Raw genomic sequence first — 13,450 nt, forward strand, 5'->3', positions numbered from 1 at the left:
AAGAAATTTTAAAGAAGGGTGCTGGACTGGTGGTGGAGGAGAGTGGTACAGCACTCGTCTCTGACACAAAAGACCCTGGGTTCAAGCCCCAAAACCATTGCTGGAGGGGAATACCATCAATAGCATCTTTTTAAATTCATTAACCCATCATTTAAAGAGTAAAACAATTCCTACCAAATTTTACATCAACACCAGACCATTTCAGAGCTCAGCACTGCCATGGCTCTGCCTATCCATCCTTTGGCTTCATGAGCTGAGGACAAAGAATTGTGACTGGAAACCCAGCAGTCGTGTGAGCTCCTGCAGCTGCTACTAAGTGAGTTCTTGGCAAATCACTAAGAACATGGTGTTGGGACTCACGAGAATAAGACACTTCCCATGCACTACTATAGCAGACACGCTGCAATGTAAACACTAAGCTTGTTTTCCCTAAAACAAAAATCATAGTAGAATTCAGTTAGTGTTTCTTGACTATAAAGATCCTTAGCAGGCAATGCAGTCTAGCTTCTAAGAAGATGCTTACTTAGCATAGAATGTTGGCCAAATTACCACTGGAACAAGACAAATGTATAGACATACAGAGACATGCACACACATCTGGGAGAGTCAAAGTCATAACTACTTGGAATTATATATAAAATTTCATGAAGAAGGCTAACTTTTAAGTGACCAGTGGCAAAGTAGAAATGAAAATGTTTAGTTTCTTCAACTCTTGGTCTTCTTCTCCCAGAAGGATATCCAGCTTCAGTTTTCAAGGGAGTTGACTAGGAACTTCCTTCTACTGTGAGTGGATTCCTTACATATTATGCAACTTTAGCCGTTCATGTGTCACTCTGTTGGGTAAAGCTGACAATATGAGGTAAGGCTAGGTGATTAAAAATCCATGTGACAAAGAAAGCTGCATCATGGGAAACAAGCAGTCAGAGAGCTCAATAACAAATAAAGGATGCTGCCTATTGCTCCTTGAGTAACAAGCACAAAAAGATTGTGCTTCAAAATGGTTGTTTTCAAAGTTCAACAGAAATATTTGGTAAGGATAAAGGAATGAAACCAGAAAATTTTCCCTGAGCAACCTTCTTATAGCAAAATTGGATTCAGTATACTCTCTCTCTCTCCATCACACACTTGACAGAAGGCCATTTTCATCCCCAGGGCCTAGAACTCCTCTTCCATGGGCATGGAGAAGACACAGAAGGCACACTCACCTCTCTGACCTTTTCGATGGCATTGGTGAAGATGTAAATGATGACATACCACTCTTGCACGATGGGTTCGGGCTGCATCTCCACCAACACTGTGTAAGTGAACAGCATGAGGAATGCCAGATAAGCCATCTGTGAGGGACACACATTCCCCGGATGTGAGCTCAAGAGACCACAAAGAATGCCAAGCAGAGCTCTGCAGACAGAGCCTAGAAGCATCAGATTTCTACATGACAATATGAAAATATAACTGGCGACTCACTTCTGATCCTTGATGACCCAAAGTCAAGGAAAACGTAAGTATCTACGGTCTATGAATGATAATCGCTGTTTGCCAGTAAAGAGAGGGGATGCTATCCTACTAGCACTAACCCCTGCAGCGTGCACACTGGCATGCTAGTAGCAGACCAGGAAAGAATCACATGCCTTCCCTCTAGTTTCGGTTTGGAAAATATGTATGCCAAGATTGCCAGATAAGCAGTATCCGTGGATGCTTATCTTCACAGTAAGCTGATATTTACTACCACTAAAGTGTTATTTTATAATGAGTAAGTGTTAATCTGGCTCGGGAGATGGAGAAACGGCTCAGCAGTTAAGAGCACATACTGCTCTTGTGTGAACAACTAATCCAAGCACAGCTCACAACTGCCTGTAACTCAAGTTCCAGGGTATCTGGAACTGTCTTCTGGACGCTAAGGATAGAAGATATAGGTAGGTAGATAGATGATAGATAGATAGATAGATAGATAGATAGATAGATAGATAGATAGATAGATAGATGTAGGTAGGTAGATAGAGAGAGGTAGATAGATGATAGATAGATAGATAGATAGTAGATGGATGGATAGATAGATAGATAGATAGATGTAGGTAGGTAGATAGAGAGAGGTAGATAGATGATAGAGAGATAGAGAGAGAGAGAGAGAGAGAGAGAGAGATAGTAGATGGATGGATGGATAGATAGATAGATAGATAGATAGATGATAGATAGATAGACATTTAAAAAATGGTGAAAAGCAATCAAGGATCGCTCCTTTTGAGAAAAAAGTGTTGCTCATTCAGAACTTAAAGTCTACACACACACACAGAGAGAAAGAGAGAGACAGAGACTTTTTTTGTCTTCTTCCAACCCTGTCACCTGCCTACTTTCCTATCCCCCATTTCTTTTGTTTGTTTTTTAATGAAATTCTTACATTTTTATTTCAGGTTAACAAATGAGACATATCATTAGTAACATCATTGTAAGCCACTAATTATCATTAACATTACTGTAATGAGACAAACCGTGTAAAACCAAAACTTCACAAAGGGAGCGCTGTAGAACTCGTAGACTCTCCTTGTCCAGGGGAGGCTCTGGGGCCCATTTCTGATGTCGAAGTGCACATTTTCATCCAGTTTCTCATCGGGGCCTCTTTCCAAATCATAGTTTTTCTGAAAAATAAGCAATACTGCTATAGACTAGAGGGTGTTGCAAAGTGGTAAAACTCATGTGTTATTTGTGTAAGGTCCTGGGTTCAATTCCCAGATCTTCTGCCACCACTAAGAATAATAAACAGCAATAATTATATCCCCTCTCACCCTCAAGCTTTTGAAGACATGGTCGTACTATATATCCCTAGCTGTCTTGGAACTCACAGAGATCTCCATGCCTTTGCATCTCCAGTGCCAGGATTAAAGGCATGCACCACCACAGTCTGCCATCTTTACTTCTTGCTGAGACAGCTAATCTCATCTACCAACCTGACATATCTGAGAGAAGAAACCCTCAAGTGAAGAACTGGCCTGTGAGAATCTCTGTAGGGCACTTTATTAACTGCTAATAAAGCTCAGCCCACGGTGGGCAGTGACATCCCTGAGCAAACCATTAATTCTTAGTCAGGTTTGCTGTCTCTATTTCTCTCTTGCCCATGCCTCCTGTTCAATTATTTATTTAAAATCCCTCTTTTCCTTTCCGCATCTTTTGTTACAGATCCTGGCTGGCATCCTTGTCCCTTCTGGTCTTGATGGCCATGCTGGTCTATGTTCTCCCTGATTCTAGTCTGTCTTCTTGTCAGATGATCCTGTGCAGTCAAGGCAGTGACTTTCCTGTAGCAGCTTGTCTCACTACTCTGCTCATTGGCCTTCACTGTTTCTCTGGTGAGTGAAACAGAATGATGCTCTCTTACGAAGCACGCAAGAATCTCACAATCAGTCTTCTGCATTTCCAGCCATGCCTACAAACACCCCCTGCTTGTCCAGCACTCTCCACAGCCACCAGTCCAGCCAAACTGCCCACTTGCCACGCTTACCCTCTGCCTCAGCACTTCCTGCCACTGTGACCTAGCTACAGTTTCATGAAGATGTTGTCCATCCCTAATCCTCCCCCACTGGCCCTACTAAAAACAACCATTCCTCTTCCATCCAGAGTTTTCCATTCCAGTATCTTTATACAGCTTATTCCTGGGCTAATTTAGTCCACAGAGGCCATGCTTAAAGAGATTAGCAATCAAAAAACTTAAATTTCTTTTAACAAAATTATTTTGCCTGTGGAAACTTCCAAAAAGAATTCTGGCTTAGCATGGAAGTGTACCCTTGCAGTTCTAGCTATTCATGAAGCTGAGATGGGGGGGTGGGAATATCACTTAAGTCCAGAAACTCCATTCTAGGAAATATAGCAAGACAGGGCAAAATGCACACAAAAGAGAGAGAGAGAGATAGCGAGTTGTGGGGGGAGTTTTACTAAAACCTCACAGAGCAAAGGCAGTATCTGATAATCCATCGCCAGCTCCCTGTGGGAACAAGAAGGTCTTTCCTGCTTGTAAACTTACTACCACAAGACACATTAAACCACATCTGTTTTGATTGCTGCCTCCATCTTTCTCCCACAATACACAATGTAAACCATGTTCCCCTGTTAATCAATTACTTCTACATATTATTCATTATGAATTCATATATAGCCTACCAAATCTGCCAGGTAAAAATAAATCAAAATTGTGAGAGAGAGAGAGCAAGTGATGTGGGAAGTCCTTTAGTATATATGTTGCTTTTATTGGCTAATGAATAAAGAAGCTACTTGGAACTATGACAGGGCAGAAAAGAGCTAGGCAGGAAAACAAAACTGAATGCTGGGAGAAAGAAGGCAGAGTGAGTGAGACGCCATGTAGCCCCTGGAGGAGAAAGATGTGAGCCACCCACAGGGACTCTTACTGGTAAACCATGAGCCTCATGGTAAAATATAAAATAATAGAAATGGGTTAATTTAAGATGTAAAAGCTAGCTAGGAATATGCTAGAGTCATTGGCCATTACAATTACTATAGATTCTGTGTGATTATTTTAGGTCTAGGCGGCTGGGAAATGAACAAGCAGCCTCCACCTGCAAGCAAAAATTGCTAGACAAGTGTAGTTAGTAATCTTTGCTTAAGATGAATACATAGAGTAAAAACAAAACCCACTTTTTATGATCACAAGCCAGTCTTAATAGAATGCACTTCAACAGCCCTTTCACTGAGTGTCTCAAATTGAAGAATGCTAAGGTTTCATCGATATTTTTCTGATAATAAGCTCATCATGGTGGAGACCATATCTGCTTTAACTTAAATATTCACTGAATTAATCAATTGATATGGCCACATCTAAACAACCTATGGAGACAACTGCTATGGCAGGACACTTGTCAGGGGGTCTCAAGAACTTACTATACACACACACACACACACACACACACACATATATATATATATATTATATATTATATATTTAAATTTTAAGAGCATACATTTATCTGCAATTCTGTGAAGGAACTGTGTTCCCTTTGAGAACAGTTTCACTAGAAATACACCAGTTCTCCAAAACCCTTCAAGTGTGATGACTCCATCATTCTACCAAATCCGTGAGAGCCAAAAGTGGGATTGCCATACTACTGACAAACTATTGCCTATGCCCTGTGAGAGCTGTGTGTACATTCTAAGTAGGTGGGGCTTATACAACTTTCTTCCTTGTTCAGCCTCAACTAGCAAACTAAACTTGGAGTGTACAATCAAACAGGCATACACCCAAGTAGAGCACCTCTGCGCCAGACCTGTGTGACATCTCCAGGGGTGGGGCCATCAGTGAACTTCTTCCCTTTGCTAGGTTTGAACCTGGGACCAACACAAATGTAACCATGTGACTAGCCCAGGCTTTTAAGAGATTCCTTGTGTGTTCTACAGACAGTAGAAGGCTCTTGGCTTCCTGTATTCAAGATGGAACTAGGAAGGAAGGGAAGGAGAAAGGGGGATATACACACACACACCTAAAAAAGAGCAATAATTAAAGTCCTTAAAGACAGGGAAGAGGCATATCTCCAGGGTATCAGAATGCAGATGCTCAACCAGGCACCAAAAACTGTTAGCCAAAAAACACTGATCAGAGTTAACCTTCATATTTAGTACTTGGAGAATAAATAATATTTAAATAAATACGTCATTACATGCCAAAGCACATCAGACAAGATATTAAAGGCACTTCATTCAGTGTATGTGTTTACCTTACACTGAAGATATTTATCGCACCTTGGGGCAAAGGGCAGCTTTATGAGTCATGGTCAGAGTGGGAGCAGAGAGAGCAATCCCAGCATCCTGGACCCCGGGCTGTGACAGTCAGCTGCTGGAAAAGGGACTGTCAGACCAGGGAAGAGCACACATCTAGAATCCAAGCGAAACTACTCACAGCCACTAGATGAGAAGGATGATACATGAGAGGATCAACAAAAATCTTGTCCCACTTGTTTAGGAGGTACACGTGTGTTACAGCGTGTGTGTGGAGGTCAGAGGACAACCTCTCGGAGTCAGTCCTTGCCTTCCTCTATGTGAGGTCAGGGCTTGAACTCAGGATGCCAGGCTTGGCAGCAAGTACCCTTACCCACTCTCTCAGGCCCATCAACACAAATTCTAAATGTCTCTTTACAGATGAGAACCATAGTGTGTGGCGGTGTTGATGGAGCCCTTAAGTGGTAAGCCGATCTGTTCTGCCCCTCTCAGAGCAATGCTGAGACAGCTGTTGGACACAATGACTTTGTCTTTGGAGCAGAAATGGGATACTTTGCTTACATGCTCTACCTAACTCATATATAACGAGATGGGGATTACACAGGGAGAATTAAATGCTTGATTGATGAATCAGTCCTGGGCTTTTAGAGTAATGTGTAGCCGCAGGGTAATATGTAACTTCACTGGATGGAAATACTGGCCAGGACCTCAAAGCCATTCTGGGAAATGTAGCTACACACAGAGAGGTGTGTACCGGGGGTGGGGTTAATAAATACCCTGTTAACAGTAACAAGGCGAACGTTCTGTTGAACAGATGCCTGTTACAGATAAGCTCCATGCTTGTGCACCTCTGTGCACAGTTACACCATGGAAACCCAATTTACTACGGAAGTGTACTCACCGCACAAGCATTTTCTTTGGTGGTACTGAGATCCTGGTCACTGTTATTCCACGTAAACTGGAAATCCTGGGATTGTGGGACATGTGACATCTCAGCTTTGCTTTTAAATTCCAATGTCAAAATCATGGGTGGTAAAAGGATACTGATGATGATCTGCAAAGGAAACGAGACGAAGGATGAGCAGAGGACAAAAAGACTCACCAAGTAACAAGATCCAGTTCTATGCGGACAGATAATATAGAAAAACCTAATGGTGGAATGCAATGTTAACATTAAGGAGGAAAATGTAAGGGCTGGAAAGATGTCTCCGTGGTCCAAAGCACTGGTTGCTCTTGCACAGGACCTCAGTCCAGTTCCCAGCACGTACATGTCAGTTCATAACAGTTGATAACAGAACTCCAGTTCCAGAAGATCTGATGCCTTTATTCTGGCCTCTGTTGGCACCAAGCACGCATGTGGTACACAAACATGTGTGAATGCAAACTCTCACACATATAAGTAAAAATCAATGAATCTATTTTTAAAAAACATGTAAAACATTAAATATCATTTTTAGAAAGAGTAAAATTAAAAATTGTAAATATATATATATATATATACTTCAAAGATTTTTAAAATTTTTTATGTGTATGGGTGTTTGCCTCCATGTGTATCTATGCTCAATATGGTGAACAGCACATGCAATGCCCACAGAGGCCAAAAGAGAGTGTCAGACCCCTTGGAACTGGAGCTATAGACTGCCATGAGCAGCCATGTCAGTGCTGAAAATCAAATTTGTGTCTTCTAGAAGGGGCAGCCAGTGCTCTTAACCACTGTACAATCTCTTCAGTCCCAACTTAAAAGTTTAAAAATACAGCTGGGCGTTGGTGCTACACGCCTTTCTTCCCAGCACTCCGGAGGCAGAGACAGGCAGATCTCTGTGAGTTTGAGGCCAGTCTGGTCTACAGAATAAGTTCCAGGACAGGTTCCAAGGTTACAGAGAGAAACCCTGTCTTGAAAAAAAAAAGGTTTAAAAGTACATATATCACACTTGTTTCCCCGGGATACCTGCGCCTAAGCAGGAAGGTAGAAATTGACTTTCCCTGTAGTCAGACTGATGACTATCTTAAATATCACCATAGAACCTTTATCCAGCAACTGATGGAAACAGAGGCAGAGACCCACATCAGAGCACTGGAATGAGCTCCCAAAGTTCAGTTGAAGAGTGAGAGGAGAATATGAGCAAAGAGGTCAAGACCATGATGGGTTCACCCACTGAAACAGTCTACCTGAGCTAATGGGAGCTCACCAACTCCAGCTGGACTGGGAAGGAACAAGCATAGGGCCAAACTAGTCCCCCTGAATGTGGCTAACAATTACATGGCTGGGGCAGACAGGGGCCACTGGCAGTGACTCCAGGATTTATCCCTACTGCCTGTACTGGCTTTTTGGGAACATGTTCTCTTTGGATGTATACCTTGATCAGCCTAGATATAGTAGGGAGGGCCTTGGACCTTCCACAAGGCAATGTTCCTTACCTTCTCTGAGGATTGGATGGAGGTGGAATGGAAGGATATGTGGAGGAAATGGGAGGAGGGGAAGGAGTGGGAACTTGAATTGGTATATATAATGAAAAAAATTATTTTCTTTTTTTAAAACATTAAATATATATATAGTATTATTTTGTAGTGACTACAATAGAAATAGAAATTACCATATAAACAAACATATTAGCTTCTATATCATAGACTTTTAGAATATAGAAGATCCACTTCCCATCGTGTATAAACTGTCATCTGCCAGGAAGACCTAGGGAACAGCTCAAGCATTCTTCACTGGGCCACCACATTTTGCACATTAACAGTCTTTTGAAAGGAATTTTTGTGTTCAATTTTTACAGCCTTTCAAGATAAACAGTTTAAAATACCGACTACATTTTGTGAAATCTAACTTGGTGGATGTTCTGTCTTTCTTTCAACTAGCATTATATCTCAGTATCCTGGAGTTCCCTGTCCAAAAGTTAAATTCACCTGCTAGCCTGCCTTACTGGTTTAGTAGGTGAAGTCAAAGGCTTGCCAACCTTGCTTTCTTTCCCATGCCAAAATGACCTTCTGAGCTGTTGTAAGCTGTGGTCTGTGAAGATTCTCTAGGCTTTAGTTCTAACACAATGATCATTTCTGTCCCAAATATGTTGCTCCTCTGAGTGTAAAAACTCCATAGCCAGGCGCACAGTGACAGCATCGTGTTAATTCTACTTCCAGGAAGACCTCCGATCCCACTGCCCTGGAGAAGCAGCATTCCACCGCCCAGAACTGCAGACATCCTACTCCCAAGGAGAGGTTGGAGGCTGATGTACTACATGATTTAAATCAGTATTCCATAGCTCTCCATGGTGCTCCTGCAATCTTGTTACTTGGGAGTATGGATTACAAAACTGTTTGCAAATGTGCTTCAGAAGCTCACAGGTCAGCGTGGATAACTGGACTGTTGGTGCCTGAGAATAATGGTTGGTGGAGCTTGAGACTTCATACAGTCAGCAGCCTTAGCCTAGTAACCAATGCATGCATGTTTGGCGGGAAACATTGAGACTTGCCTTGCTTGAACCAATCTCTGTCTCTCTCTGTTTCTCTGCCTCTGTCTCTGTCTCTCTGTCTCTCTGTCTCTCTCTCTCTCACACACACACACACATACACACGCCCCTCTCACATTATGAAGTATTTAAAAGACAAAACTCCACTAAGTTCCCAGGGTCCGCATTTCTGGAAGTTAATGTGTGTGCTACCTCAGGCTCCCAGCTGCAGCCTTCTTATGACCAGGAATTTACAAGCTGCTGCTTCCAGAGAGCTGGGTAAGTGGAGGCAGACCCATCCCATCTCTGTTTCGTCACTTTCACCTCTGAAGTCAAAGTGGATCAAAGGAGAGCTTTGGGAAATGATGGCTTTTTCTCTGGTATTTTATTTCTCTAATCTCATTGGCAGAAATTAAAACACACACAGCCTCTCCTATCTTATGCAATAATTATTTTCTTGAGATTTCTGTAGTTTTTCTACTAAAAAATGTTTATATTTTTATCAAAGCCATTCTTTTTAAGATATACTATGTATTTGATAATTGTGAAAAGAACACAATTAAAATGCCAAATATAGTCCTGTGTAGCTCTTAACATTGAGCTACAACCCCTTCTATTGACTTCATCAATACATGCACTTTGAGATTAACCAAATGGAAAGCTTTAGGCTTAGGCTCCACAGTAAACGTAAATCTTGGGCATTGAATTTAGGTGCCCTTGATTTTAGATACCTGGAGAGGCTAATTTAGATGTGGCGAATGGCGTGATCACTTGCTAGAGGAGAGCCTTATTAAACAACCACGGAGTCCCTGAAACAACACACTGGAGGAGGAATGCAGTAAAAATTGCTAATTCTATCTAGTTTCTTATCTATTCATATTTATTAATTTTGTGGCACTGGGGACCAAACCCAGGGCCTGTGGATGCTGTTCAAGCATTCTATACGTGAGCTATTCACCCAACCCCTGTGGAATGCTCAGACACTGTCATTTGGCACAGAGAAGTGTCGCTTTTCTTTGCTTGGGACTCTGATCGTCTTCACAGGAGAATGGCTCTGTGGTGGCAGGGCAGTACAATCATCAAGTTTTGAAAAGTCCCTGTGGAAAAGTTGTTTAGAGATCCCTGAGGGATGAGATGATCCGTGCACCTGCAGGGAGGTGTTGTTTGCCAGAGGACCAAGCCATGTGGAACTCAGGAGCACTGACCTTCTCACTACACTGATGATATGACGTACAGAAAAAGAATATACCTTCAGCCAGGAATTTTTCCTCATTTTCAGACGTCCCATCCACATGTCTGTCAGCAGCATTTGGGTGCAAGAATGTGACACAAAGGGACGTAGTCCTCCAGACACTGCCAGTTTCAAGCAGGTGAAATTGCTCCAGTTCTTGAGTTCGTAGGTCAACAGTTTCATTGCCATTGGTTCGTTCTGCTTGAAGGCCTTCTCTAACACATCCAGGGCAAGCTGGCCAAACTGCCTGAAGACACAGTGGTGAACAGAGAACACAAAAGGCCGGTCAGAGCCCCAGAAATGTCTTCAAAGATGGACCACGCTACACAGAACACACCAGTTTATTGGGCTATGTGATCAAAACAAAATAAGGCTATGTAAAAAAAAAAAAAAAAACAGCCAATTCATCTCAGCTGTCAGAAGTTACCACAGCTGCTCAGAAGCAGATCTGTCTCTGGTATGGAAGGTAGACAGTGTGTCCTATTTTCCTGGTAGCCCAAAGTAGAATTTAATGTTTGTGTCGGAAACCATTCCATGCTGTGTATGTCTTATATTCATCCTGGAGTGGGTGAATCTACATGATATGACTTCAGAGAGAATTTCTGACTGGAAACACTGTGTCCAAGAAACATTGTGGCACCATATTCCTATTTCTATTACTATTATTTTTATAAAATCCTTAAGGACTTAAGAATCTAGACCCAGAAACCCTCAGGAAATTCCAGGAGGCTTTCTTTTCCAGAAATTCTCTAAATCTGTCAATCAAGCTATAGATTAACTTCCATCATTCCCTGAGCTTCCCTCCACCCAAGGACTTCAGTAATCCAATTAAAGGAAGCAATTCTCCTCTTTCTCATTCCCACCAATTGCCTTCTGATTCTTTACTACAATGTGTGTATTCGTTACCCTTACCTAAGGTAAGCAGCCAAGTTAAGAACATCGAAGACTTTGGAGCACCAAAGGGCTTTCTACATGATTTGTTTCAAAAATCATTAATTCTCCTTAAGGAACTAAAGGCTAAAATCGAGTCAGCTGACCTACACAATGCAAAAAGAGTTGCCCCTGGGACTCAGTGCTCCTCACTGGAAGGTTACCTCTCTCCTTCATTCCACAGAGTTCCTGCAAATCTTCAGGAACCCTTTACTACAAGAGTGCAAGAAGTGTAGAGTGTGATAGTCAGCATTGGCTGCTGGGTGAGCAGGATCAAGAAATACCTAGAAATCAGTATCACACTGTGTCTGCGATCATGTTTCCAGGGAGTCTGAGTGGGCTACACGAAGAAGATCCCTTTTCTAGTTGGATGGCCACCACCTGGTCCTCCAGGAACCCACAAAGGTTCAGTACAGGAAGTAAACTGAACTCTGCCCCTGAGAGGTGAGACACCTGTCGTGCGTCCTAGACATCAGCAGTCCAGGTTCTGCAGTCTGAAGATTCCACAATTATAACAGCAACAGCCTCCCCCAGTTTGAAGGCCTTAAACTGAGGATCCTACCATAAATACCCTGCTTCTGTTCCTTGGGGGATGCTTGACTAAAGTATACAATTCTAATCAAATCTGTTTATTCTATGGCAAAGTGAAGGAGAAAGCAGTGTCTACACTTTCTATAAAGTGTTGCTGCTTGGTGTGAAATGAAGAGGGAAGACCTACTCTGAGTAATTTTCCAGCTCCTCCGAGGTATCATCCACCATGTTGCTCTCCTTAGCTTCCCGGGCCATGGCTCTATAGAGAATACTAGCAATGACTGCCTTGACTGTGGTCTCCTCTCCGTGCTGCCAGAAGAACATGGCCATCTTCTGCCTCTTCATGAGCACAGCCCACACCAGCAGCTCATTGTATGGGTAGACAAAGCCAGCTGGCTCGGGGTCCTCCGACAGGCTGTGAATGTCCTTTGACTTCTTCTTTGATTTATGAGAGTCTCCAGGCTTGTCCTATAGCAAAGGAGAACAAAGTCCTGAATATTCCAGTGCATATTAGTTTGCTAAATATAACACACCAAGTATCCTAGGGATACTTTTTAAAATTGTTTTTATTGAGCTATACATGTTTCTCCATTCCCCTCATTTCCTCCCAGGGATACTTTTTAGGATAATTACTACCTATGCTAGATTCTGGCACTGAAGAAAAAAAGCCAAACAAACAAAAAGCCCAGATATCCACTGTAGTGGAACTGTTAGTACAAATTCTCCAGTAAAACTGATAATGTGCCCGCTGTATCAAGCATGCAAAAGCAATCAGCTGGGGCTGTAGCTCTGTGGTAGAGTGGCCAACTGATATGTACAAAACCCTGAGTTCAATTCTTAGAACTATTTTTTTAAAAGCATGTTTTATTGAGCTTAAAAGGCCATGAGGAGTAAGCTTAAAAACAGTCCCGACTTCGTGGTGAGTCCTTGTCTCAAGAGCATGTGAAATATCGCTAAGATAAACCAGCAAGCACAATTTGCACTTTAATTTATTTGGGTAAGGAAGACTTTTATTTTAAATATTCTCTACTTTTACCTTAATGACTTGATTTGTCATTGTTCCTTTGAAGAGCATCACTAGTGTTGCCTGCATACTTTCAAAAGGGTTTCTTTGCTTTATTTTATTCTGGTAACAATGAGCATTATCCCCCTGGCAAACTGATCCTGTGCTCAACTAGCATGCCACTCAAACTCCCTGTGTCCCTTTGTATGGCTTCCTGTCTCTGCTTCAGTGTCCAGTATCATAGTTGGCACCTTAAGAAATGCGGAACCATTTCTCTGTCACTATTTTAGCTACCTCTACATGCTCACCTCCCCAGTCCAACCAAGTGCTCATCAAAATGCTTGGAGACTAATAAAGGTTTTAAAATAAGCACTTGTAATTTGAGGCATCATAGCAAATACATTATATATGTGATTAGTATATGATTTCCATGGAAATACTTAGGCAAAAGCTTTCTGCCCCAGAGAAGGGCAGGCTAAAGACCACACAGTCATGACCTTTGCTATATTGCAAAATTAGAATCCAACTAACTTCAAGAAAGACTTGGTTAGGAAAAAGAAGATACAAAAGGACCATTTCCCCAAAACTGAGCCT

At 42.1% G+C, this 13,450-nt stretch overlaps 1 protein-coding gene across 1 annotated transcript in view; it reads right to left on the reverse strand.

Moving 5' to 3' along the window:
• Trpm6 (transient receptor potential cation channel subfamily M member 6) overlaps positions 1 to 13,450 on the reverse strand; it is a 114,296-nt gene that overhangs the window by 69,445 nt on the left and 31,401 nt on the right. Inside the window, exons 16-20 of the mRNA XM_041662151.1 lie at positions 12,041 to 12,321; positions 10,411 to 10,639; positions 6,614 to 6,766; positions 2,487 to 2,633; positions 1,206 to 1,334 (exon numbers count right to left, since the gene is read on the reverse strand). Of these exons, the coding sequence (XP_041518085.1) occupies positions 1,206 to 1,334; positions 2,487 to 2,633; positions 6,614 to 6,766; positions 10,411 to 10,639; positions 12,041 to 12,321 (939 nt within the window). The remainder of the gene's footprint in view (positions 1 to 1,205; positions 1,335 to 2,486; positions 2,634 to 6,613; positions 6,767 to 10,410; positions 10,640 to 12,040; positions 12,322 to 13,450) is intronic.

This window comes from Microtus oregoni, unplaced genomic scaffold (assembly GCF_018167655.1).
Source record: "Microtus oregoni isolate MIOR12 unplaced genomic scaffold, Mior012 000012F_ref0000307, whole genome shotgun sequence".
Classification (NCBI taxonomy): domain Eukaryota; kingdom Metazoa; phylum Chordata; class Mammalia; order Rodentia; family Cricetidae; genus Microtus; species Microtus oregoni.